The following is a 25308-nucleotide window of genomic DNA, read 5'->3' as shown; positions in this document are numbered from 1 at the left end:
ACCTTCGTGCTTTTAAAAATAAACAAATCAAAAAAGAAGAAAGTAAATTATTCTTTGTTTTCCCTTTTCCTTTTGCTATAATCCTACTTTAAAGTTGTAGTGTAATAATTGTAGTTATGTACGAGAACAATTAAAGTAGGACTCTTCCAAAAGCAAAAGAGGAAACCAGTAATAATTTACTTTCTTCTTTTTTGCTTGCCTATTTTAGAAGCAAGAATGTGAATCTCGATTTCAAGCTGCGATATTATGGTTTAACAAATGCAATACATTTTTTTCATATATAATGAACTAAAAAAAATCTGACATAAATCTAATCTTAATATATTTATTTTTATAGTGATCAATCAATCAAGTTTTTAAGCTATAAAAAGCAGAGTAATAATATATATACCTCTGAAAACGGATTAATTCAGCTATTAAACAAATTTCCCTATAAAGGAGGAGATCATCAGAAGAAAAGTTGGATTTTAAAAGATCAATATATTATTTAATTATTTGAAAAGAAATAGAAAAGTAAGATGGGTGCTGATAGTACGGAATATTTAAAAGTTAATATAAATCATATAGTAATAATTTAAATTTTTGAGTGAAAATAATAATTGGCTAAAAACATATTATGCACCATTTCTTTTTAATTAAAAGGAAAATTATCATGATGAAGTAAGATATATATTCATTTTGTATTTCTAGGTAAGAAACTATAAAGATCGGTATATCGGATGACGTGGCATGACGGATTAAAAGGCAGATTATTTCAAAGGCTGAGAAGGATTTGGGTTTTAATCTAGTGTGGTAAGCTCTATTGTATCCTATTAAATCAAAGGTCCACAACTAACACTATTAGATCTAATGGCTAGGTTATTTTTGGTATTTTTCAAAAAAAAAATTAAAAAAAAACAATATCTTACTTTCGTAAAGAAAAACTAAAAAAAATATTCAAATAGTAATCTAATCTTCTTTCTTTTCTTTTCTCCTTTTCTCCCTCTGCTCTCGTGGCTATTTATAGCCAATAAGCAGGGGACAACACATTTAATTCAAAAGAAAAAAATGCATCGCCGTAACTAATCTATCTATTATAAATAAATTTATGTATTATTAATTTGTTTTATTATATATAATAATAAATATTTATATGGGTAAAGCTAAAAAAACTTAAATCAGTATTAAAAAAAGCTCATTTCAACCACTATAAAAAATATTTTAATTACCGAAAATTGTATTGAAATACAAAAAAAAAAAAACATTTGATGGTATCAAACCAGTGAACCGGGTTTTGACCGAAAATGACAGTTTTGACCCGAAACCTCATGAAAACTCATTTTTTTATCCTGATTGACATGGTTTGACCAGTATTGACTCAGTGAAATCGATTTTTATGAAAAATGACAGTTTTGACTGAAAATTACGGTTTTGACCCGAAACATCATGAAAAACTCATTTTTTACCCTGGTCATTATGGTTTGACTCGTATTGACTCGGTGAAATTGGTTTTTATGAAAAATGACAGTTTTGACCCGAAACGTCATGAAAACTCATTTTTTACCGTGGTCGACATGGTTTGACCCGTATTGACCAGGTGAAATCGGTTTTTATGAAAAAATGACGGTTTTGACTGAAAATGACGGTTTTGACCCGAAACGTCATGAAAACTCATTTTTTACCCTAGTCGACATGGTTTGACCTGTATTGACCCAATGAAATCGGTTTTTATAGAAAGATGTGATTGACTCGAGAAAAAATATATGTTGAATTTGAAAATTTTTTTTTCTTTTTTTTTTTGAATTTTTATGAATAATAATAGAAATAAAATAACATTCAAGAAAATCTTAGTGAATCAAAAATTGGGTTACAACATTAATTAACTACATTTTCTTAATTAAACCGTTTGAGAACCCTATTTATACAATCATTCAAAGAATGGTTCCTTGTAAAAAAAAAAGAAAGTAAATTAGTATCTGTGCTTTTGCTTGTTCAGTTTATAAAGTGAAACTATGACGAGAATATAGTAAAGCTAAAGTTTTATTTATTTCTTTTATAAGAATATAATAAAAATATGTTGATTTGTTTTACGAATATTGAAGAATTATATAGAGTTGGTCATCTAATGGATGGAAATCCGGCATGGTAGCATATCACAGGTATTTATTACTACTCCAATCTGCTACACACTCTCTATTTTTTAATAGATCCATACAATTATATATAAAACTAGGTCTAAAGAAATGAATCCAAGGTGCTGTGAAATAAACAACAAAAATTCAGGGATGATTGCTTCAAATAAGAATTAGCTTTAGCATGCCAAATTATAATCTATATTATTCCATAAAAGAGTCCTTGCCATACCTTTCACTTGAACTTTCCTTTGATCAATCCTCTCCACTAATGAAACAATTCATCCAATAAATGAGTTATGAACCATGAAAGTCCCCACCAATAAACTATTTGTTCCAGATTTTTCAAGACATTTAATAACACAAAATGAATATAAATATTCCTGCATTATGATAAAATATTTTTAATTAAAAAAGGTTGGGTACAAAACCTATTGTCTATAGTTAATCATTATCATTATCTTAACTCAAGAACTTAATTGTTATATATATATATATATATATATATATATATATATATATATATATATATATATATATATATATAATTTATATCAACTTTTAAATGTTCCATACTATCAGCACCCATCTTGCTTTTCTATTTCTTTTTAAATAATTAAATAATACTTTGTATTGATCTCTTAAAATGCACCTTTTTCTTTTCTTTTATAGGGATATTTTCTTAATAGTAATTTAAAAATTACTCTGCTTTTTTGTAGCTTAAGAACTTGTTTGATTGATCACTATAAAAATAAATATATTAAGATTAGGCATTGCATTTTTTAAACCATATTAATATTGCAGCTTGAAATCGAGATTCACATTCTTGCTTCTGAACTAAACAAGCAGAAAGTAAATTCTTCCTCTTTTTCCCTTTTCCCTTTGGAATAATCCTACTTTAACTGTTCATACATAGACGCATAGAATTTACAAATGTGTTTCACGTTCATGACAGATTGTCCTTGAAATCTATTTCCAACAAGCCATTAAAGGGGCTTCATTTCCTTCTACTTGGAGTATAGAGTGCAATGGAAGTGATCACTAACCAGATACTAGGCTAAAGGGTAATCCCCCTTGCCGCGAAACATGAAGTCAAAATCATTAAAGTTTCAGTCCGAAAATTGCAACACTATTTTGGTCTAGTTTGATAGAATGAGGATCCATGTTATAATTAGAGAGCAATAAAGCTAGCTCCATTAGATGATAAAGATTTCTACCTTTGACCCATTAATTTATAATAATAGAAATTTTACGAATAAAACATAGTCTTTACATAGAGATAAATGGAAAACAAAAAAGATAAGGATTGGTACTGTAAACACTGCATTCCAATCGGTTTTTTGTTTTCAAAAATTAGTTTATTTCTTGATGTCCAAATGCCCCATAAAATGCCATGCGAAAGCAAAATAATTGCTTTTCGTTGGAATATCCCGGTCACCAGCTGCAGTCTAACCATTTTTTGAACTTCATCCAAATGATGAACAATGCAAGAAAAGATGAACAATTACTTTGACCGGTGTCTATCAGATTCCTGTGGAGAAGAAACTCCCGAGTGCAGACTGCAACATCCAAATAAATTGAACCCCACTTAACATATGCACGTAATTCTGGAAATTGATTCGATGGATAGATGGTGGCCATTTCTTGAATTTTATTTTCCAAGAAACAGAGAAGGTTTTCTGGAAACAGAGTATCAAAGATAGGGAAAGGTACAGTTACAACGGCTCAGCAACAACAAGTTAGATCTTAGAGCTGTCTGGTATGTGCCATGCTTGCATGTAGATGTAGAGAGTAGCTGAGTAGGTGTAGAAAATATTTGAACACACCAAGTATTGAGGTGTTTTCTTGGGACATGATTGGACATTCCGGGTGAAGACGGGTTAAAAATCCCTTTGTTTGGGTTTCCTGGGGAGGCTTTGGGCTTCCAAAACGCTGGGGAGGTGCTTTGGGCTTCCAAAACGCTGGGGAGGTGGTTAAAAATCCCTTTGTTTCGGTTTCCAGTGTTGACGCTTAGACTTGGCTTGAGAGCTGGGCACTACTACACGCCATTGGCCCAAGCATCGGACTTCCAGTGCCTGAAACCTAGGCTTGGCCCAAGCATGAGGAATTTTTTATGAATATAAAATATGCCCCTTTCGGTACAATAAAAGTGAAAAATAGAAATCTCTGTTTTTAGGTCAGGCCTAAACTTATAGAATTATGTCCATTATTGGGACAGAAATCTGTCAGTTTAGGCTTGGCTGAATAGAAATCTGTTAATTTTATGACTAGACCAGCCCAACCAGACTAGTGTCCTATTTTTATTTTTCTTAAACACACGCTTACATGGCAATCCAAATGGACTCCAAAAAAATAAATATTTTTTGAGCTCACTGGACTCATAGAAAATCTATAAATTAGCATACATGACAATGCAAAGTGACAAGTTTAAATACAGTTAATATGGTGTCATACTATTTTCAACTTGCTCATAATCTTTTCATTAATAATATAACTATCAACAGCTTATTTTCTTTCTATTTATTTAAAAGACAAACACAGAAAGAGAACAGGCAACCCAAAAAAATGAAAAACGAGAAGAAACAAAGGAGGGAGGAGGAACAAAGGGTTCAAAGCAAACCACCGTCTTCGACTTCGCCTCCATGCACAGGTAAGTTCTTCAGGTAATAACATTAGATTTTTGTCAGATTGTTTTTCTTAGTTTCAGTTTAAAAGAAAAATGTATTGCATTTGTTAAACCATAATATTGCAGCTTGAAATCGAGATTCACATTCTTGCTTCTAAAATAGGCAAGCAAAAAAGAAGAAAGTAAATTAGAACTTGTTTTCCCTTTTCCTTTTGGAATAATCCTACTTTAATTGTTCTCATTTGCTTTCTCGTACATTCATGACAAATATATTTCCAACAAGCCAAAGGGCATCATTTCCTCTGCTTGGAGTATAGAGTGCAATGGAAATGATCACCTATCAAATATTTTTGTTTTTGTGTTACAATTTATTTTTAAAATACATTTCTAATTGTTTTTTTTTTTTCTAAAAAACATTAATATATATATATATATATAGATGACTTTGATGATCTAATATTAAAAATAAAAAAAATATATAGAAAAACAAGATATTAATATATTTTCAATTAAAAAACATTTATTTTAAAAATTATATTGCAACACAATAACAACACACACTTATTGAAATGAGTTTCATCTAAAATACTGAAGTCTTCTAATGTGTGGTCTATTCAACATCTTTTATATTTGTTTGTACTTTTAAAAAAAAAATAATTAGAGAGAATACGGATAATAAGATTTGATCTTCTTACTTCTTGGTCAAACCAATTATAATATCTTATCAAATACTCAACCTAAATAAACACTTAAAATATTAGATTAAGTTTTAGAAATAATGTTGTCGGCCAATTTTATTTTTTTTCCTGCATAAAAAAGATGTCAAGACAATGTAAAAAGTTCTAAAAGAGAGAAAAAAATCTGAAATTCTGATAATTGACTCGAATGAATTTAATAAGCTCAGCTAATTTAAAAATATGATTAGAAAATAAAAAATCAAGAACAAATAAAGCAAAACAAATAAAATCAACAACGATTAAATACAAAAAATGAACACTTCTTAATACTATGAAACTATATTTGTACAATGTTTTTAAAAACGTCTCAATAATCTTATTTGTTAATAAAGTAAAAATTAAAATCATGAAACTCAATTTCAAGTCAACCTAATATTAAAAAATAAAATAAATAAAATAAATAAATAAACAAAGACAAAAAACTTGAATTAACCTTGGTGAACTTGCTCTATTCATAACCCGAGACATGGTATCCAAATAACTCCCGAACATGATTTTCGAGAAGGGAAGAGAGGAAAGAGGCAAGGAAGAAAAAAAATATGGTCAGAGCTTAACCTTTGACTATCAGGTGGCACGCGCCTCACCACCACGATAAAGGCGGCAAGGCACATTGAACGCTGCCCTTGAATGGTGCAGATGACCTATATATATATTGTCCTTGAAGGAAATCATTTCCTTCTGCTTGAAGTATAGAGTGCAATGGAAATGATCACCAACCAGCTACTAGGCTGAAGGGTAATTCCCCTGCCGTGAAACATAAGATCAAAAGCATTAGAGTTTCAGTCAAGAAACTACACACTTGAACAATCAAGGCAGGCCAGGAATAATATTGCAGTTTTCTTCTATATTTATAATTAACCAGGATCATATTCAAGCCTCTCCCCTCTGAGCCTCATTTCTCTCCAAACCAGGGTCTGCTCCTCCAGAACCCCCAAAATCTCCACAGATGTCGGTTTCCTTCATCATCAGCACAATGTCCCTCCTTCAAATCACCATGACACTTTCATTGTAGAAACAAGACCAGTAACAATCAGCTCCTACCTGCAACGTCAACCTCTACCACGTCTCTCCTCCACTGTTTATGGTTGAAGCAACAACGAAACAGATATGTGAAAGAAGAAAAAAATTAAATCAATTGTTTATGTGTTTTTCCTTATTTTGCAGGTGACGTACGGTAATATTCACTGCTGGCCTAGGGAGGAAGAAGAGGACTAACTACTTCAGATCCACCCATCTAGTTTTACTGACGGTGGTGCATGGTCCCTCGTGCCAACAGAAGCTGTGATGCATGCAGCAGATACGCTGCCACTATTACTCCACTTCTTAGAATCTTCCAACACACCTCCTGAGTTCCAAGCAATTTCTTCAACTTGTTTCCAACCGTTGGAAGGACCATCTTGCAATTTTTTGAATTTTTAGTGTGGTTTAAATTATTGTTAAATTTTGATTTTTGATTAAACATGTAATTGTAGGGTATGTTAGTAAAATATAGTAAAAAAACATGTGTGTGTGTGTTTGCATTTGCTTACATGTTTTTGGATGCTTAAAACTGAAAAGAAAAAAAAATTAATTTTTTTTTGTGTTGCATATGATCAAGTTTCTCACAAATCCAAAAATCACATCTCATTTAAAAAATAAAATATATGGTATGTTTTACTTTTTAACATGTATTTTGGATTTAATAACTAGTTTATAATTCCATGAGAACTTAGCCACTATTTCAATAACCTCTAAATTTTTAATTTATGAGAATTAATGGTAAATGCTGTGATATTATTCTGAATATGCATCAATTTTAATTGAGTATTTTTCATCGCATTCGTATGAGTAAATATTTACCCCAAGCCATTGATAGACCATTAGCTAGGAATCCATTGAAACCTTTAAGTCACATTCAGACCAAACAATGCAACTTATCTTAGGTAGAGTGCGTTTGGGGTTCTAATATCTTCCTTAACTACAACCAGTCATTTACTCTTATTATCTTTGATAAAACCAGTATACTTGGTTTTCCTGGTGACCTTAAACCAATCAACTAGGTGGCGACTCCCACGACCCAACATCTCGTGCCCACATGTGACAAGGAGATTATACGCAGTGGCGGAGCTACATAGGGGAAAGAGGGGGCAATTGCCCACTTAATCTTCTTCTTTTTTTTTTCAAAATATTTTTTATATTAGAATTTTAATATAATAACTTAACAAATTTAATTTTCTTTGTTAGTTACTAATTAATCCCAGCTCTTCTTTTTTCTTTTTGAACTATTATCCCTACCTCTCTTTCTTCTATAAAATTTCTTTTCAAGTCCTAAACTATTAATTAGTTAAGCAAGTAACCTCTTGTGCTTCATGTTTTAGGTGAGTTTCCTTTATTTTTTGTATTTATTCCATTGTCTAATTCTAGTTTTATTCATTTATAATTAATTATTAAAAATATTAGAGTTTATTATAATTTTATAGGTTTGTTAAATTAATATGTGTATGGATACTATTATATGCATATGAATATAAATTAAAATGAGTTTTGATGAATTAATATGTATTTTGTTATGAATTTCATATGAAAAATGATGGTGATAAAACTTACTAGTGATTAAAAAATGAAGTACTGGATAACTAAAAAAATTACGAACACAATAAAAAAAATTTTAAAATTAAAAAAATATATTAATATTTATATTTAACTCACTTGTATAAAACAACAAGTCAACAAAGAATTGTTGCTAATAACTTCACTAGTCTCTAGAAGATTTAGAAATAGATAAATGAAAGTTTGATTATATATATTGAGAAATAATATCTTTAATGAAATTAAAAATAAAGTTATTACGAAACAGTTTCAAAATATAAAAACTCTAAAGAACAATTATAATATAAGTTTTTTTTTCATTTTAAAAATATTTTTAAATTAATTTTACTTGATATGAGTTAATACATGCATTTTAAATTGATTTCTTTATATATAATATATATTTATATAATATATAATATCAAGTAGTTATTAGTAACTTGCCTCTTCATTTAGAAAATCTTGGCTCCACATTATAGATGATCGGCGCCTTCTCGCTCTCACTATCTGAAACAGAGAATAAGCAACGGAGATCATGAGAGCAAGCCAACGTACTTCACCCAAAAAAAAAAAAAAAAGTAACCATGCACAAGGATGAAGGGTCTATGCTACCATCAAATAAAAGGAGCTTGTCTTGTGCATAACGTCTCAGCAAAGCTTGTTACCAGTTGGATTATAAAGGAGTTTATGGCACCAGCAAATAAGACTAAAGTCTCTTGACACCAAGCTGTTTGGTGTGGAGGTTGCACAACTAATAAAGGGACGATGAATTGCAAGGCTGCACTGCTCTATTTGCAACACAAATAAGAGAAACATAATTCTCTTTTATAGCCACCATAGGGATCCTTTCCTGATCCAAGAAAAAAAAATCTTTCCTGGTCGACCGCCTCCTCTGCCACCTCCAAGAAACGATACGGCTGATTCCTTCGAGAAGCAGCAACTTGTTGCTGCTAAGGAAGAAGATTGACACGCACCTACTAAGATTGGTTGCCTGGCTGATTGGAGGCGGAACTGTCTGTAAAAAAGAAGAAGGGACAGGTGTGATTTTTATAGCCACTTACTCTAATGAGTGGACTCTTGCCTGATTAGGAGAATCAAAAGCCTGTGAACTTTTGCCTAATTGAAAATAACAAATTTCCTAGTTCAATTAAGCAAAGTCGGCTACAGTTGCTGGAAATTAGTGTGCTCTCTATCTTATCAATTCATTAATGCTGGACAATTCATTCGGGAAAAAAAAAATTCAATTAAGCTAAGTCGGCTACCAGTACTGGAAATTCTTTTCCTCTGTCTCAGCAATTAATTCATTCAGGAAAGAAAGTCAATTAAGCATAGCCGTTTACCAGTAAGGAGATTTTTAAAATAATGAAATTAACAAAGGATGGAGGGCACGGTTGAAAGCAAGGAGAAAAAAGGGTCACAACTTTTATATGTTGTAATTACTAGGGAGTTATTTATTTTTGTATTTTAAAAGTATTTTTAAAATAATTTAAATTTTTTTATTTTTTTTTACTATAAATAAATATATTTTTTAATATTTTTAAATTATTTTAATATACTGATATAAAAAAATAATTTTTAAAAACTTAATAATAATAAATATTATTTTAATATATTTTTAAATAAAAAATAATTCACTACCAACCTCTCTCTAATTATTAGTCAAATCATATAAGGATTGCAATTTTTAATTAAAGAAGACAATACCTTCAAAAAAAAAATGTCACAGTAATTATTTTCGATAAAAAGAAGTCTCGTGCTGGTCAAAGTTGTTGGTCTCTATTCATGCATATGGATAAATTTTATTTAGTCCCTAAAATATGCAATTGTTTCAAATAGAATACTAAACTTTAACTTTATTATTTGATTTGATAAATATCAATCAAAATTGGTCCTTAAATTTTTAATTTTAACTTTTATATTTTTATTTTCACAATAAAATATATCTATTTATTATGAAAATTTAGTATGATCAAAACAACTTTTAATCAAAAAATATATGCAAAGTGTAAAACCCTCTCAATTATATTTTAAGACATGTCCAATTATTTTTAAATGTAAGTAAACTTATCTCGAAGGGATATATGTAGAAACTAAAATTTCTACAATCAAATTTCTTCATATATTATTTTTATTTTATTTTACAATAAAATAAAATTAAAATAAATTAAATGCCACTTTAGTCTCCCATATTAATCAACTCGACGGAGCTTTTTCCCCCATGGTAGCAGGCAAGAGACACGAAACGATAGGAGAGCTTTCCAGTTTGTCTTGAGAATGTCGTAGGTAGAGTCCAGAAATGAGACGTAAAGACGGAATTGCATTATTGTAAATACCAAGACAGGAAGAAATGAAGCAACGGAAAGGAGTAATGTTGTTAACTTTGTCCCTGATTGAACGAGTATTAAAATTGTTGACCCAAAGGATAGCATGCTCGTCATCATTGATAAAAAGAGGAAGGTGAAGCCAACGGTAAGTTTTCGAGGAAGAGCGATGTGGAAATCTTGGAGCTCAAATCGAGAGGTCAACAAAGAGAGAAACACCGTAAGTGACGTCAAGGAGAATGCTAGGGAGACAACATCCGCCACAGCGAAAGTCAGAAAATAAGGAGATTTGATGAGATTGGGCTTGCCATTCTCATCAGAACCGCCAGGCACAGTATAGGCAGCAGCAAAGACAAAAGTAGCAACAATTGCAGCTACTGTGGAACAAGACTGAGTTGTTTCCTTGATCCACGTTCGCGCACTGTTCAGTTGGTCCTGGTGACTCTCTATGAAGAGCTCTTCTGCAGTCTTGCCTTCATCGTTCCGAAGCGTGACATAATGAGAAGGAATTACCTCCCTTACTTGCTGCAATAATTGGGAGATAAACATGATCATTATAAGGAGTTCTAAATCAAACTAGATATTATAGAAATGAAATTACTAGAGTGCAGATAATATTTTAATAGTTAAGTTTTCCTCAAACTAGTTGGTTCATGTGGTAAGGAGAACTTGTTCAGCCTGATGTCTTATTTAGGTTCGATATATACGTTAATTGGATTGGATAATATGGTTGAAACAAATATTTTGATAGGGTGGTGTTCTTATACACAAGATGTATAAGATGGTACAAAGTTCATGAATAATTTTTATCAGGAGGTAAAGACAAGGGATGAAAAGGTCTCACCTCAAACCATTGCAACTCATCCTGAAGTTGATGTGCAGGCCCAGGCTTGGTTGCTCCACTGTGTTCCGTCATAACTGCAACATGGTGCAACAATGTGTTCCCCTTCTTATCAATAACTCGTCGCAGTCTAGCCAATGGTATTTTCTGTTGCTTCACAAGATTGAAGATCTTTTTCTGGCGATGGATGACGGCCACATCCAAAATGCTCTGACCCTTGTCATTGAGCTTCTCAACAGCATGGGGATATAGTTTTATTATCTCCCACACAATCTCTTCTATTCCATTTCTGGTTGCAATCAACAATGGGATCTGCTCCTCCCTAGAAAAATATCTGTACATATGATCGGCTAGTTTTGCTTACTGGTCTCATTTTTTATTATTATTTTATGTTGTGTGGGTGATTGTGAGCTGGTGAATGTTCACAAAACACGAGAAAATTATAATTCTAATTCAAACACACATTAAATATTTATAATCCAGAACGACCACACATTAAACATTTATAATTTACATCCAATTTTATTACCATGAAACTGATTGAAGCAAGCTTGAAGGCCTGTAATCATACCATTCAAATGCCAACCTGTGACAAACTATATATATTACATACTGGCTTCAAGGCCGTCATTGAAAACAGCGGAAACACATAAATATTGTCGATAGGCGATGGTTTTATTTTTTATTTATTTAATAAAAAGAATTTTTTTTCTTGATTGGGGGAAATAAAAATTTTATATAACAAGTACTGGCTTCAAGGCCGGCATTGAAAACAGCATAAATAGCACGAAACTGAATCACAACCATACATGCAATAAAACACAATATATAAATGATCTATGGAAAAGGTTCAAACCATCAAGAAAATGGAATAACCTCTATGCCAGTTAAATCTCCCATATTAATCAACTCGACGGAGCTTTTTCTCCCGTGGTTGGCAAGGGACAAGAAACGGTGCCAGAGCTTTCCAGTTTGTCTTGAGAATGCCGTAGGAAGAGTCCAGAAATGAGACGTAAAGACGGAATTGCATTATTGTAAATACCAAGACAGGAAGAAACGAAGCAACGGAAAGGAGTAATGTTGTTAACTTTGTCCCTGATTGAACGAGTATTAAAATTGTTGACCCAAAGGATAGCATGCTCGTCATCATTGATAAGAAGAGGAAGGTGAAGCCAACGGTAGGATTTCGAGGAAAGAGCGATGCGGAAATATTGGAGCTCAAATCGAGAGGTCAACAAAGAGAGAAACACCGTAAGTGAAGTCAAGGAGAATGCTAGGGAGACAACATCCGCGACAGCGAAAGTCAGAAACACAACAAGAAAGCGTATTTCTGGTAGTGTCCATCATTAAAGATTACCTTCTTCTTCATAAGCCATATACTCCAACTAACACAACAAGAAAGCATAGACCAAGCTTTATGCTAGAATTTTCCAAACACTAGGTTGCGCTATTAATATAAAAGATCATCCATACAGCAGGGAAGGCAACCACTAATACCCTAACAATCCAAAAATTTCATCTATAGTTTCCACACTAGTCTACAATGGAGGAGAAGATGATTTGAAGTCTCAATCTCATTTTCATAAAAGATACAAAAGGCTTGATCAACTGGGATTATATTACGGCAAAGTAAGAAATCCTTGTTGCATAATCTATTCTAAACAGCTAGCCAAAGAAAAGATTGAACCTTAGGAGGGACCTTTTTTGCCATATCGAAGCCTTAAAAGTTCTAAGCCCTGGATTCACAATTCTGTCAATAAGTAAAGAACAAGTTTTAAGTGTATAACCTCCATCTGTTGAAGAGGACTAAACTTTCTTATCTGAAGTTGTTGCTTTTAGCCGAAAGCTTTCTAGAGATGAGAAAGGTAGACAACCTGCTCAGTTTCAAAGAAGAACAATTGTCTCCTCTAAGCTAACTCCCATTTCCATTCCCCTTGCTCCCAATTTCCCATATCAGCAATTGTGGCATTCGATTTAGTGAAAAGAATGTAGAGTCGTGGGTAAATAACTTTTAATGAAGAGCTATTAAACCAAACATCAGACCAGTATCGAGTTAGAGAGTCATTTCCCACTATAAATCTGCAATTATTAGCTAAAGCTAAAGAGACAGAGTCTGTTGAGGTCATAAGGGATGTGATATCCCTTCAGATACAAGACAATCTTCTACTAAAAATAGGGAAACCATTTTTAAACACCGGCTTGAATTTGTTGAATATCATCTTCTATCATAAATCATTACCAGGAAGAGAGAGCCTCCAAATCCACTTGAAAAGCATTGTTTTATTCTTGGCTATCAATGACCCAATTCTAAAGTCAACCACATTAAATATTGTGTTAGTATGCTTACCCTCCTATGAGCAATTATTAGTACATCACCGGTCGGATTCCCCAACACCCCTATCCTTATCTTTGTTCACAAAAAGAAAAGAAGTGCCAAGGTATTTAACACCAAATCAAAAACACAAAAAGCAAACACAAAAACCAAGGTATTTAAATAAGTTGCCAGGAAAAGAAGTGCTTATTGACTAATGATGATCATTTAATATTCTTTGCTTACTTGTTTTTGTGAACTTAACAGGAAGGTAATGAAGGAGATTGCACTGGAAGTGGAGAAACTTGCTGAGCAACTTCTAGACTTGCTATGTGAGAATCTTGGGTTAGAAAAGGGCTACCTGAAGAAAGCCTTTTATGGGTCCTGGGAAATGAAAAAATATTGAGGTCCTACCAAAACGCTGGGGAGGTGCCTGCCCAGTGTTGGCGCTTAGACTTGGCTTAAGAACTGGGCACTACTACACTCCATTGGCCCAAGTATCGGACTTCCAGTGCCTGAAACCTGGGCTTGGCCCAAGCATGAGGATTTTTTATTTTTCTTAAACACACGCTTACATGGCAATCCAATTGGACTACCCCTTTCTCTCGATTCTCAAAAAAAAAAAAAAAAAAAAAAAAAATATTGAGCTACTGGACTCACAGAAAATCTATAAATTAGCATACACAATGCAAAGTTACAAGTTTAAATACAATTAATATTGCTCATTATCAACTTGCTTATTATCAAAAATATTGCTCATTATCAATACGACGCCTATCGTTTTATATAAAAACAATCCCCTCAAGAAGGGAATCTACCAGCCTAGACGACCAATAACAATGCGAGGCATAACAACTAATCACAAGTATAATTTGTTTTTATTAATGATATAACTATTAACAACTTATTTTTCTCTATTTATTAATAGACAAATACCGAGAGAGAACAAGCAATTCAAAAAAGTGAAAGATGAGAAGAAGCAAAAGGAGGAGGAACAAAGGGTTCAGACCAAAACACTGTCTAATTTTAGTTTTATTTATTTTATAATTAATTATTAAAAATATTAGAGTTTATTATAATTTATGGGTTTATTAAATTAAAAAATACATACACACACATGGATACTATTATATGCATATGAATATAAATTAAATACTTAAAAGCAAATATTCTTGGCTTAATATTTTAAAATGGGTTTTCTTGATGTCCACGAGTTTCATGAAATGAGAGAGAAATTTTATGGCTATTCTTTAGAGTCTCTGTATTGGATTAAAAATTAAATTTGAGCAAGAAAGCCAACATTAAGCTGGTTTGATTTCAGGTTTTTTCTATTATTATTTATTAGGTATTTAGAGTTGATGGAATGGTTTGTAGGTGTTTGTGAATTATTTTTAAGTTAAAATAGCTTGTAAATTGTGTTTTGTAAACAAAAGACAAGGTACCCTGATTTTTTCGGTCACCATCATAGTGACCAAAATTTGGGTTTGTAGATGACATATCGCCTGCCATATCACCCACTTATATTTTTTTTTTTTAAAAAAAAAAAGGCACAGCTGACACTTTAAAATTAAAAAAAAAATAAAAATAAGCCCAAGCCCGTCAGCACTCATGGCTCTTTATTTCACTAATCTCATGAGTCTGGGTCTTTTTTGCTCTTGTTTTTTTTTAAAAAAAATTAAATATAAATTTAAAGAAAGAAATATTGAACCTAGTTGAGTTTATTATCTGAGTCGCAAGTTTAACAAGTTAAGCCATAATAACCGAACAAATTATTGTTTTCTAATATTGTTTTCCTTTACTTGTATTTTTTAAAAAAATTCATGTTTCGATTAATATCCCTCATTGATATTTTTTTTTGCTTATTTAACTTATATATATATATATATATATATATATATATATAGAGAGAGAGAGAGAGAGAGAGAGAGAGAGAGAGATTGATTTTTAATGGTGTTGTGTGTATTTAATTTTTTGACGAAATTATTCTGATTCATCAATAATTTTATTTTTAACATTTTTGTATACAAGAACTTTATTTTTAAAAATAAAAAATATTTATTTTAAAATAATATTTCTGATATATGCAACCTCTTATATGATATTGTTTTTCACTTTTATTTTATTTAATCAATTTAATATATGTGTCTAATTTTAATATCATTTAATTGAATAAAAATTAATTTTAATAAACACAACTGAATAAATGTTTCATTTATTAACATATTTAATTTTTTTTATTTTATTTTTTTAGTTATCGTTAATACCACATATAGTTTTTGATTTATTTGATTTTATATATATATATATATATATATAAAAACTTTTCAGTTTTCACTTTAAATTATTTTATATAAAAAATTACATTGAAAAAACCTGCACCTGCATGTACAAAACTTTTGTAAGAGAAAAAAATATTTGGCCCGCGTGCGACTTGTTATCTGATTTTTTCTAAAAACATTGAGTGGACGACATGATGCAACAAAAAAAAATAAAGGCCTTGGCAGTGAGAGAGGGTCTCACGGTGCTTGCGAGTTAGGGAAGAGGGTTAACAAGAGTAGACATTTGAAGACATGTTAAATGGACTAAAACCATCAGTGCATAATCCTAATCGAATATTTTATGGATCTGATGCAAAGTCTTGATGGTCTTGATTAAACTTCTTCCATGCCTCCCTGTCAGATGGATGCACCATAACTCCATCATCGGACCTATGAAAATGATGCCATGTCATATCTTTGGCATGATGTGGAGACATGAATAGCCTCTGAAATCTTGGTGTCAAGGGAAAGTATCAGAGTTGTTTCTCTGACTTATTAGAACCTTTACTAGTGGGATTTCTAGGTTTGTATCGTAAACTTCCACAAAAGTCACAATTTGTTTTCATTGCATCTACCCCATAGTACAACATACAATAATTAGGACACACATCATATTTATCATAACCAAGTCTAAGTGGCAGCATAAATTTCTTGGCATCATAGAAACTTGAAACCAAATTTCCATTATCAGGCATGCAACTTTTTGTAAATTCAGTAAATTTGTTGAAGGCAATCTGAGTCAAATTTAAGCAATTATACACAAGTAGATAATTTAGATTGCTTGGTACACCCATCCCATAAAGACTCCTCTGCAGCTTTAAGTAATTTATAAAATTTATCTGCCTCTGGATTCGGAAGTTCTTCTGCTACCATAGGACTAGAAACCTTATCATTAGAGTATGTATCACCAACCCCCATTGCATGCAGAACCATATTCCTATATGAATTTTCTTCAAAAACATCATTCACAACATGACACCCAACTGATGAAGGTCCAGCAATTATTGGTTCTGAAACATAAGGCTCTCCATGTACAGTTCAATTTTCATAATCAGGTAAAAATCCTCTTGAAAACAGGTGCTTATAAACATCTTCTTCCATTAAAAACTTCTGATTTTTGCACCTAACACAAGGACATCTAATTTTACCTCCAGATACATTTTCATCAATTGAAAATGCAAAATTGATAAATCTTCGTACACCCGCAATAAATTCCGGACAAATATGACCATCCCTACGACGACGATACATCCATGATCGATCGTCCATATTAATCTATTTAACATAATTAAAACCAAAAAAATTAGAATATTATTTAATATATTTCTTAATCTATATTTAAAACTTTATATAACAAATTATCAAAATAACTTCATTAATAACTAGCTAATAATTTAAAAATGAAAAACTCTTACAATACATCTTTTATTGCTAATTGTTTTTACGTTCTCTAATTGAGATATCATAAGATGTGATTTAATTTAACATTAACTAAAAATATTACTGAATTTGAGAAAAATCCAGTGTAAGCATCAGCATGTATGTGTTTAAGCATTTTTGCATCATGAACTAATATACCAGGACAATGTTTAAAATACCATAGCTATATGACGCTTCCACTTCCCCAATATTTTCAGCAGAGACTGTAGCAACACCAAATTGAGTAAGGGCTCCTGCAAAAGAATGAAGATGAAGCTCAACAAATGTACACCTAAATATATAGAAGCATGGTGACGCATAGAAGTAGTGCCATAACTAAAAAATTGTTGAAATTGCACAAATGATAAGAAGGCTACTGCAAAGAAAGCTCCCTCCCTAGTCTTTTCCGGTTTTTGTAACTAGTTAGTAAATATGCTTAATCGATGCGAGATTCGCTCTTTGTCAATTCCTAACATATATGCTGGAGACCATATTGTGAAATATGACAAATTTGACTTTAAACAATCCGTCACTTTTTCTCGTATATTAGGTTCCATCTTGTTCAAATTCAAGCTAAATAATCTTTAATTAATTATACTCTTTGACTAGCTAACATTACTTTTTGTAAATCCTCGATAGGACTGTGCCCTTTTATCCTTTCTTTTCTCCCTCCTTACATCCTGACATCACATAACATTCGCAAGCCACCCTTTCATCAAACCAATTCTCAAGCTAGCAGTGAGCTTAACCCTTTGAATGTAGGAGTCTTTGTGTAGAGGGCTCTGCATCAAGAATTTCATTAGAGAACGATGATTCACCCACCCTAGAACTTCCCCCACTTTGTCCATTGTGTTCCTGCTGAGGTCTCTCATCATGAGCTTGATTGCATGTTAATTACGATATCTACATTAACATAGCCTAAATTAACCTTATGGTCGAGCTAGCTAGGAACGTTATGAGGAACCTTATGGTCCTTTTTACATCTTTTTGCATGCTCTGTTTTGCAACATTTTTCCTAGTTACAGCAAAGAAAGCAATAGTTTTGCAACAGTAGTAGTTAGGCTACTTTCCACAACATTTTTCATGCTCTGTATTGCAATAATCTCAACCCCCTCTCTCAGTATATTTTTTTTTTATACCTCACCCATTTAATAAATTTAAAATAAAATACATTACATTAATAATTAAAAATATTAGGATGTGATAAAAGCTATATTTAACAACTAATTTGCAAAAAATCAAACAAAATTATTATTCTCATTAATAAAATTAATTAATAAAATAAGATACATTATCTCTAAATTACAAATAAAATCTCTTAAATTTAGGTTTCTAATTATACCTGTTTTAATTTGTTATAACGGTTGCAACTGGAAACGTGGATTCTTGGGAGCAGCATGATTCTTTGCAAATGGAAGCACAACACCAATCTTTGCCAAGTGGGTTCTTGAGAGCACACCACAGGAAAAGTTAAAGATGGCAAATGAGAGCACACCACCGATCTTTGCAAATGGTTCTTGAGAGCACACCACAGGATAAGTTAAAGAAAGCAAAAGTGGGGTAATTTAAAAGGGTTGTTTTGGAGTTACATGTTCTGGACAATAATTCAAGAGAAAGTGACAGAGGAGGGATGGGTTTCTGCAAAAGGAAGAAAGGGACAAATTGATTGGGTTAGGGTTTTTTAAGTGGAGAATGAAAGTTTTTGATTTTGAGCTGGAGTAATAAATTGTCTCCTACCGGGTGTTTTTGTTTTATATATATAAAAGTCAAATTTTTTTCTTCTCTTTATCAGCATAGCAATCGTAAACCGTGCCATTATATCAGCAACGGATAATCCGTTGCTGATTTTTAATATATTAATTTATTTTTTAACAACCGATTTTCTGTTGCTAAATCCGTTATTAATATTAAAAAATTAGTATATATATAATTCGTTGCTAATCCGTTGTTAAATTTGCAACTGAAATATTTCGTTGTTGATTGCCGATGCTACTGACCCCGTTTTTTAGTAGTGGTTGTTGGTTTGGGTTGTTACGGGTTGTTGCTGGTCATGAAAGAAGAAAAGGCAGCTGGCGGCTGGTTTTGCTTATTGGTCTCATTTTTCTTATTTTATGTTGTGTGGGTGATTGTGAGCTGGTGAATGTTCACAAAACACGAGAAAATTATAATTCTAATTCAAACACACATTAAACATCCAGTTTTATTATCATGTAACTGATTGAAGCAAGCTTGAAGGCCTGTAATCATACCATTCAAATACCAACCTGTGACAAACTATATATAATACGTACTGGCTTCAAGGCCGTCATTGAAAACAGCACAACCACTTCAATATCACGAAACTGAATCACAACCATACATGCAATAAAACACAATATATAAATGATCTATGGAAAAGGTTCAAACCATCAAGAAAATGGAATAACCTCTATGCCAGTTAAATCTCCCATATTAATCAACTCGACGGAGCTTTTTCTGCCGTGGTAGGCCAAGGGTCAAGAAACGGTGTTCGAGCTTTCCTGGTTATCTTGAGAATGTTGAATGTAGAGCCCATAAATGAGACGTACAGACGGAATTGCATTATTGCAAATATTAAGACTGGAAGGAATGCAGCCATGGAAAGGAGTAATGTTGTCAATTTTTTCTCTGACTGAATGAGTATCAAGATTGTGGCCCCAAAAGATAGCATTGTCGTTATCACAGCAAAGAAGAGGAAGGTGAAGCCAACAAGAAGTTTTCGAGGAAGAGAGATGTGAAATTCTTGTAGCTCAAATGGAGAGGTCAACAAAGACAGAAATACCACAAGCGAAGTCAAGGAGCTTGCTAAGGAAAGAACATCCGAGACAGTGAAAAGCAGAAAATAGGGAGAGTTGATGAAGTTGGGCGTGCCATTCTTATCAGAACCTCCGGGCACAGTATAGGCAGCAGCAAAGACAACAGTAGCAACAAGTGCAGCTACAGTTGAACAAGACTGAGTCGTTTCCTTTATCCATGTTTGTGCATTTTTCAGTTGGTCCTTGTGACTCTCTTTGAAGAGCTCCTCTGCAGTCTTGCGTTCTTTGTTCCGAAGCGTGACATAATGAGGAGGAATTACCTTTTGCACTTGCTGGAGTAATCGGGAGATAAATATGATTGTTATATAAATGGAGTTTGTAAATAAAACAACGTATTATTTAATTGCGTATAATTTTTAATAATATTTAAGTAATTGGTTCGGGTGACAAGGAGAACTAGATCAGCCTGTTGTCTTAATTAGTTGACATGTCTACCTTTCGTTAGCATTAAAATCGATTTTTTTCAGTTTAACGGTTTTTCTATGACCTTAACTGGATTGGGTAATTTGATTGAAACGAATGTTTTTATAGGTTTGGTACTCTAATACAAGTCCATGAATAAATTTATCCGGAGGTAAAGACAAAGGGATGAAAAGGGCTCACCTCAAACCATTGCAACTCCTCCTGAAGTTCAAGTGCAGGCCCAGGTTTGGTTCCTCCTCTGTAATGCTCCATATCTGCAACATGGTGTAACAATGTGTTCTTCTTCTTATCAATAACTCGATGCAGTCTAGCCCATGGTACTTTCAGTTGTTTCACAAGATTGAAGATCTTTTTCTGGCGATGGATGACGGCCACATCCAAAATGCTCTGACCCTTCTCATTGAGCTGCTCAACGGCGTGGGGATATTTATTTATTATCTCCCACACAATCTCTTCTATTCCATTTATCGTTGCAACAAACAATGAGATCTGCTTATTGCTAGTTAATGATGAGCTCGTTACAGGAGGTTCTATTTCTATTTCTCTTACTATTTCTCCCTTTTCATTTTTTTCCCCACCCATTCCCTGCTCTTTTTCTTCCTCTTCATTTTGGCCTGTTATGACTATATTCCATGACTCATCTTTCTCTATTAGGATTTCGGCGAGTCTCAAAGCAAATACATGCTTTCTTTTCTGGTTCCAGAATACTTGTAGCCTTGCTGGCCAACATCGTACTTCATGTTCATGCGAAAGCGAATGAAATTAAACATGGATGAGAGCTAGCCATTTTTATGAAATAGAAAGAAACATTAACAATGATAGTAGAAGGATGAATTAAAGTAAAATAGTAATAATAACAGTAATAATAATAATAATAAAGAACTGGATCAAAGTCATTCCAGTATATATATATATCAAATCATCAAATTCACGGAAAGTTTTTGTAGGAAAAGGCTCAACCTCTCTGTGTCTTAAAGTTAAGTATACTCATTGTTAAGTTTATGAACATGTAACATTGAATCCCATTTGTTTAAAGCATAAGAATTATGCATGTAAATAAATCATTTCATCAATCCATATTCTTTATAAATGACAATGATATATAGAACCACCAATCCCACGTGGAATAAATAAATAGTATGAGTAATATTAAAAATAAATATCAAATTCAATGACCAGAATCACAAATCTCATATAATAAGAGTCAATTATCCAATTCAATAAAATGGCATCAAATTCAATGATCAGTTATAACAGAAAGTCACTAGAAACATAAACATTAAAAAAAGAGAGGGTGTTTCATTGTATAACAGAAAGTCAAATTCAATGATCAGTTACAACAGAAATTCTATAAATGACATCAAATTCAATAATCAGTTATGATTCCTTAATTTGGACACGAATGAAATGTGTTTCATTGTACCCTCCAGAAATATATCTAATGTCGTTATAGAAAGGTTGCTCAATAATACCACCTAGCTAGCCTTGAAACCAAAAGAACAGGTCTCAATTGTGTCCAATTATACCTTTAGGGACCTTAAAATAGTTGAGTAGGCCGCCTCTTGGTTTCCTCTCCAAGCTGCTACCCAAACCGCTCTCAACATCTCCCACAGTACCCTTCCGTGCCTGGCCACTAGTTTCTACTTGGAATTCTACCTTGCGGCGAACAGGAAGACCTGCGAAATAATTTAGAGGTCAAATCATAGACATATAGATGTCTACACACAGACACACACATATATATGCATGCATGTATATATATATGTAGGCACTATTGTAAGGTCTAATAGTGTGTTTGGAGGAGGCATACAACAATATATGAGTCTTTCAAATATGCCCATGGGAAATCCACTCTCAAAAGCAGATGGCATGTGGGCTAGAAGTTGAAGAGCAGTTATGCCTTTTTTGTCCTTCAAGCTGTGGAGCGATTCATCCAGTTCTAGCAAAAGTAAAGCTGTGTCTGCATTCATGAAATTAGACATTCAAAAATTATCCATTATCTATGACACACACACGTTTTAAATTTGAGAATTCTACAAAGAGAGAAATTGTTACCAAAGTGTTGCCCTATGATAGCAGCGCCAAGGATGGACAGGCCATCTTTCCGCTGGCGGTGAATTGGAAATAGGAGGCCATCATCATCATCATCCACGCATTGTTCTGGTTTGGAACGGATTAAAAGCTCCACTATTTCTGCCTCACCAAATCCAGCAGCTGTAAACAGTGGGGTTTCACTGTACTTGTTAGGAATGGCAATTAGGTCTGGACAACATTCTACCAAGAATCTTACAGCCTCGTAATTCCCATAGATGGTTGCCTCGTGAAGAGCCGTATTTCCAAATTTGTTTTTTTTCTTGAGAAAATCTTTCTCAGTTGAAGGTAATTCTCTTTCCTTCACGATTTCAAGTAGATCTTCAAGTGGTTGCACTTCGTTGCTTTGCACAGCTAGATGAAGTACAGTATCCAAAGAGCTCGTAACTGGAGAGAACAAATACTCGGTATTTTCCTTATAGTAGTCAATCATGTGTTGCCATTTACCCTTCATGGCTGCTTTATAAGGTGCCACCATAATTGCCGTAGAACCCATATTTGCTCTCTACATAAGATCATGGAAGTAACTATTGTTAATGTACAATCTTAACATAAGTAACTATTGTTAATGTTAATGTAACATAAGTAATGTACAATCTTAACAATACTCTCTATTGTTAATGTTAATCTTACAATCTTAACATAAGTAACATAACCCATATTTGCTCTCTACATAAGTAACTGTTGTTAATGTACAATCTTAACAATACTCTCTATTGTCAACTACAGAAGAATTTTTAAGCTTAGCATAATTTTTGGCTTACCTTACAAGTGATGGTTGCATGGCTATTTATAGCCCTCATAACCAACCTAAATGGAACAATTTAGACAAACTTTCCACCAATAGAACTTGCAAGAATCTTAACCAGTTCACTAGAAAATTCTAGAGTTCTTCGAATTGTGGATGAGAATTCTTAACATTTCTAGTGTTCGTTTGATTTCTCTAGAACTTTCCTAATTTAACTTAGCACAAACTTGTAGTTTATAGTATTTTTTAGAATTGACCTCTGGAATCTTTTTAGTATTTTCTAGAATTGACCTCTGGAATCTTCTTTTAAGTGCATTAATAATTTAATACTCCTCCTTAATATACTTCACTGATACTCTAACTTGATCTTGTAGTGCCTCAAACTTAACTCATGAAAGGGCTTTTATAAAGATATCTACTAATTGTTTTTTAGTCTTGCAATATTCAAAATCGATTTCTTTATAGCCAACTGCTTTTTATAAAAAGTGATATTTGATTGATATGTGCTTGTCCTGTTATGGAATACAAGAATTTTTATCATAGAAATGACTGACTTATTATTACATAATATCGTTGCAGATCCATTAATTTTCGGTATTATATCTAGATTTATGAGACCTTACATTAAGCCTAGACTGAAAAGCACTCTTAATAGAGTCTTCTTCGTAGTACTGAGTCTTTTCTTATGTGCTTCTAAAGAACCTATTAGTTCAGCTACTGACAAGATTGTTAAATCTTTTGATTGTTCTATACTAGTAACTATAGTCATTTTCTTGTAAGATTGATTGGAAATTTTTCAACAACCCTTTGATCAATAATATTTTCTCCTATAGATCTCATTTGATTTACAACTACTTTAATTCTTCCATGATAATCTTTAACAATCTCAAAATCTTTCATTTTAATATTTTCCAACTCTCTTCGTGGTATTTGGAGTCTAATGGTGCATACCTCAGAATGGCCGCGAAACTCCTCTTGCAACATATCCCATGCTCGCTTTGCTGTTGAAGCTTTAGTAATCCTAGGAAAAATTGTATTGGCCAGTGATTGTTGAATCAAATAAAGGGCACTAGCATCCTTCTGCTTTTTCACCTCTAACTCCTTCCGTTGTGCTTCTTCTAGAGTAGAGATATTTTCTGGCTCCTCAAATCCATTCTTAACAATGTCCCAAAGATTTTGAGACCTGAAGAGTGTTTCCATTTTTCTTCCCCACAAATCATAGTTGCTACCATTAAAAATGGGAAGTGGCACACAGATAGATTGTAATGAATTTGTGGTGGCCATATAGACTCTAATGCCCACTTACAATCAATTGGGCTCTGACCACTGTTAGAGGATGATGGTAGTTTAGGAGATTTTAGTGATTAGGGGTTGAAATGAAAGTAGTTTGATAGTTAAGATTTTAAGTTGTAATTTGGAAATGGTTGAAGGATATACAAAGCAAAATCTTTGTTGATAGGAAATATAATACAAGGAGGAGAGTTTTAGGACAAAGGTTTTAAGCTTAGCATAGTTTTTAGTTTACCTTACTAGTGATGGTTGCATGGCTATTTATAGCCTTCTTAACAAATCTAAATGAAACAATTTTTCCTGCCATAGAACTTGCTGAAATCTTATAAAATTCCGAAGTTCTTTGAATTGTGGACAAGCATTCTTTCATTTCTAGAATATTCCTGGTGTTTGTTTGATTTCTCTATAATTTTCCTAACTTAACTTAGTACTAAATTATAGTTTGTAGTGTTTTCTTGAATTGATCTTTAAAATCTTCTTTAGGTGTATTCATAATTTTAACAAAATGATTGGAATGCTGCTATAGCCAGCTCTTGGTAAAATTACAGTCAACAAGAAAACTTGTTTCCAGAGAGATGACTACAAAGAAACAAACTAGCTTCCAGTTTTTCTTAATTAAGCCGTTTGAGAACCCTATAAAGAACTGTTCCTTGTTAAAAATAACAGTAAA

At 32.6% G+C, this 25308-nt stretch overlaps 2 protein-coding genes across 2 annotated transcripts; both read right to left on the bottom strand.

The window, feature by feature from the left end:
* Positions 1 to 10231: 10231 nt before the first annotated feature.
* Positions 10232 to 11546, bottom strand: LOC118049259 (uncharacterized). The gene is made up of 2 exons (XM_035059209.1): positions 11208 to 11546; positions 10232 to 10888 (listed from the first exon to the last, which is right to left on the bottom strand). Exons 1-2 carry the CDS (start codon positions 11544 to 11546, stop codon positions 10232 to 10234), a joined length of 996 nt encoding a protein of 331 aa, XP_034915100.1.
* A 7907-nt stretch (positions 11547 to 19453) lies between these two features.
* LOC118049394 (uncharacterized) lies at positions 19454 to 24867 on the bottom strand. Its single transcript, XM_035059388.2, has 6 exons — positions 24300 to 24867; positions 22565 to 23105; positions 22320 to 22469; positions 22036 to 22185; positions 20690 to 21243; positions 19454 to 20358 (listed from the first exon to the last, which is right to left on the bottom strand). Exons 1-6 carry the CDS (start codon positions 24630 to 24632, stop codon positions 19708 to 19710), a joined length of 2379 nt encoding a protein of 792 aa, XP_034915279.1. The 5' UTR covers positions 24633 to 24867; the 3' UTR covers positions 19454 to 19707.
* Positions 24868 to 25308: the final 441 nt, after the last annotated feature.

Source organism: Populus alba, chromosome 2 (genome assembly GCF_005239225.2).
Source record: "Populus alba chromosome 2, ASM523922v2, whole genome shotgun sequence".
Lineage (NCBI taxonomy): Eukaryota > Viridiplantae > Streptophyta > Magnoliopsida > Malpighiales > Salicaceae > Populus > Populus alba.
This window is presented reverse-complemented; position numbering and strand designations above follow the sequence as displayed.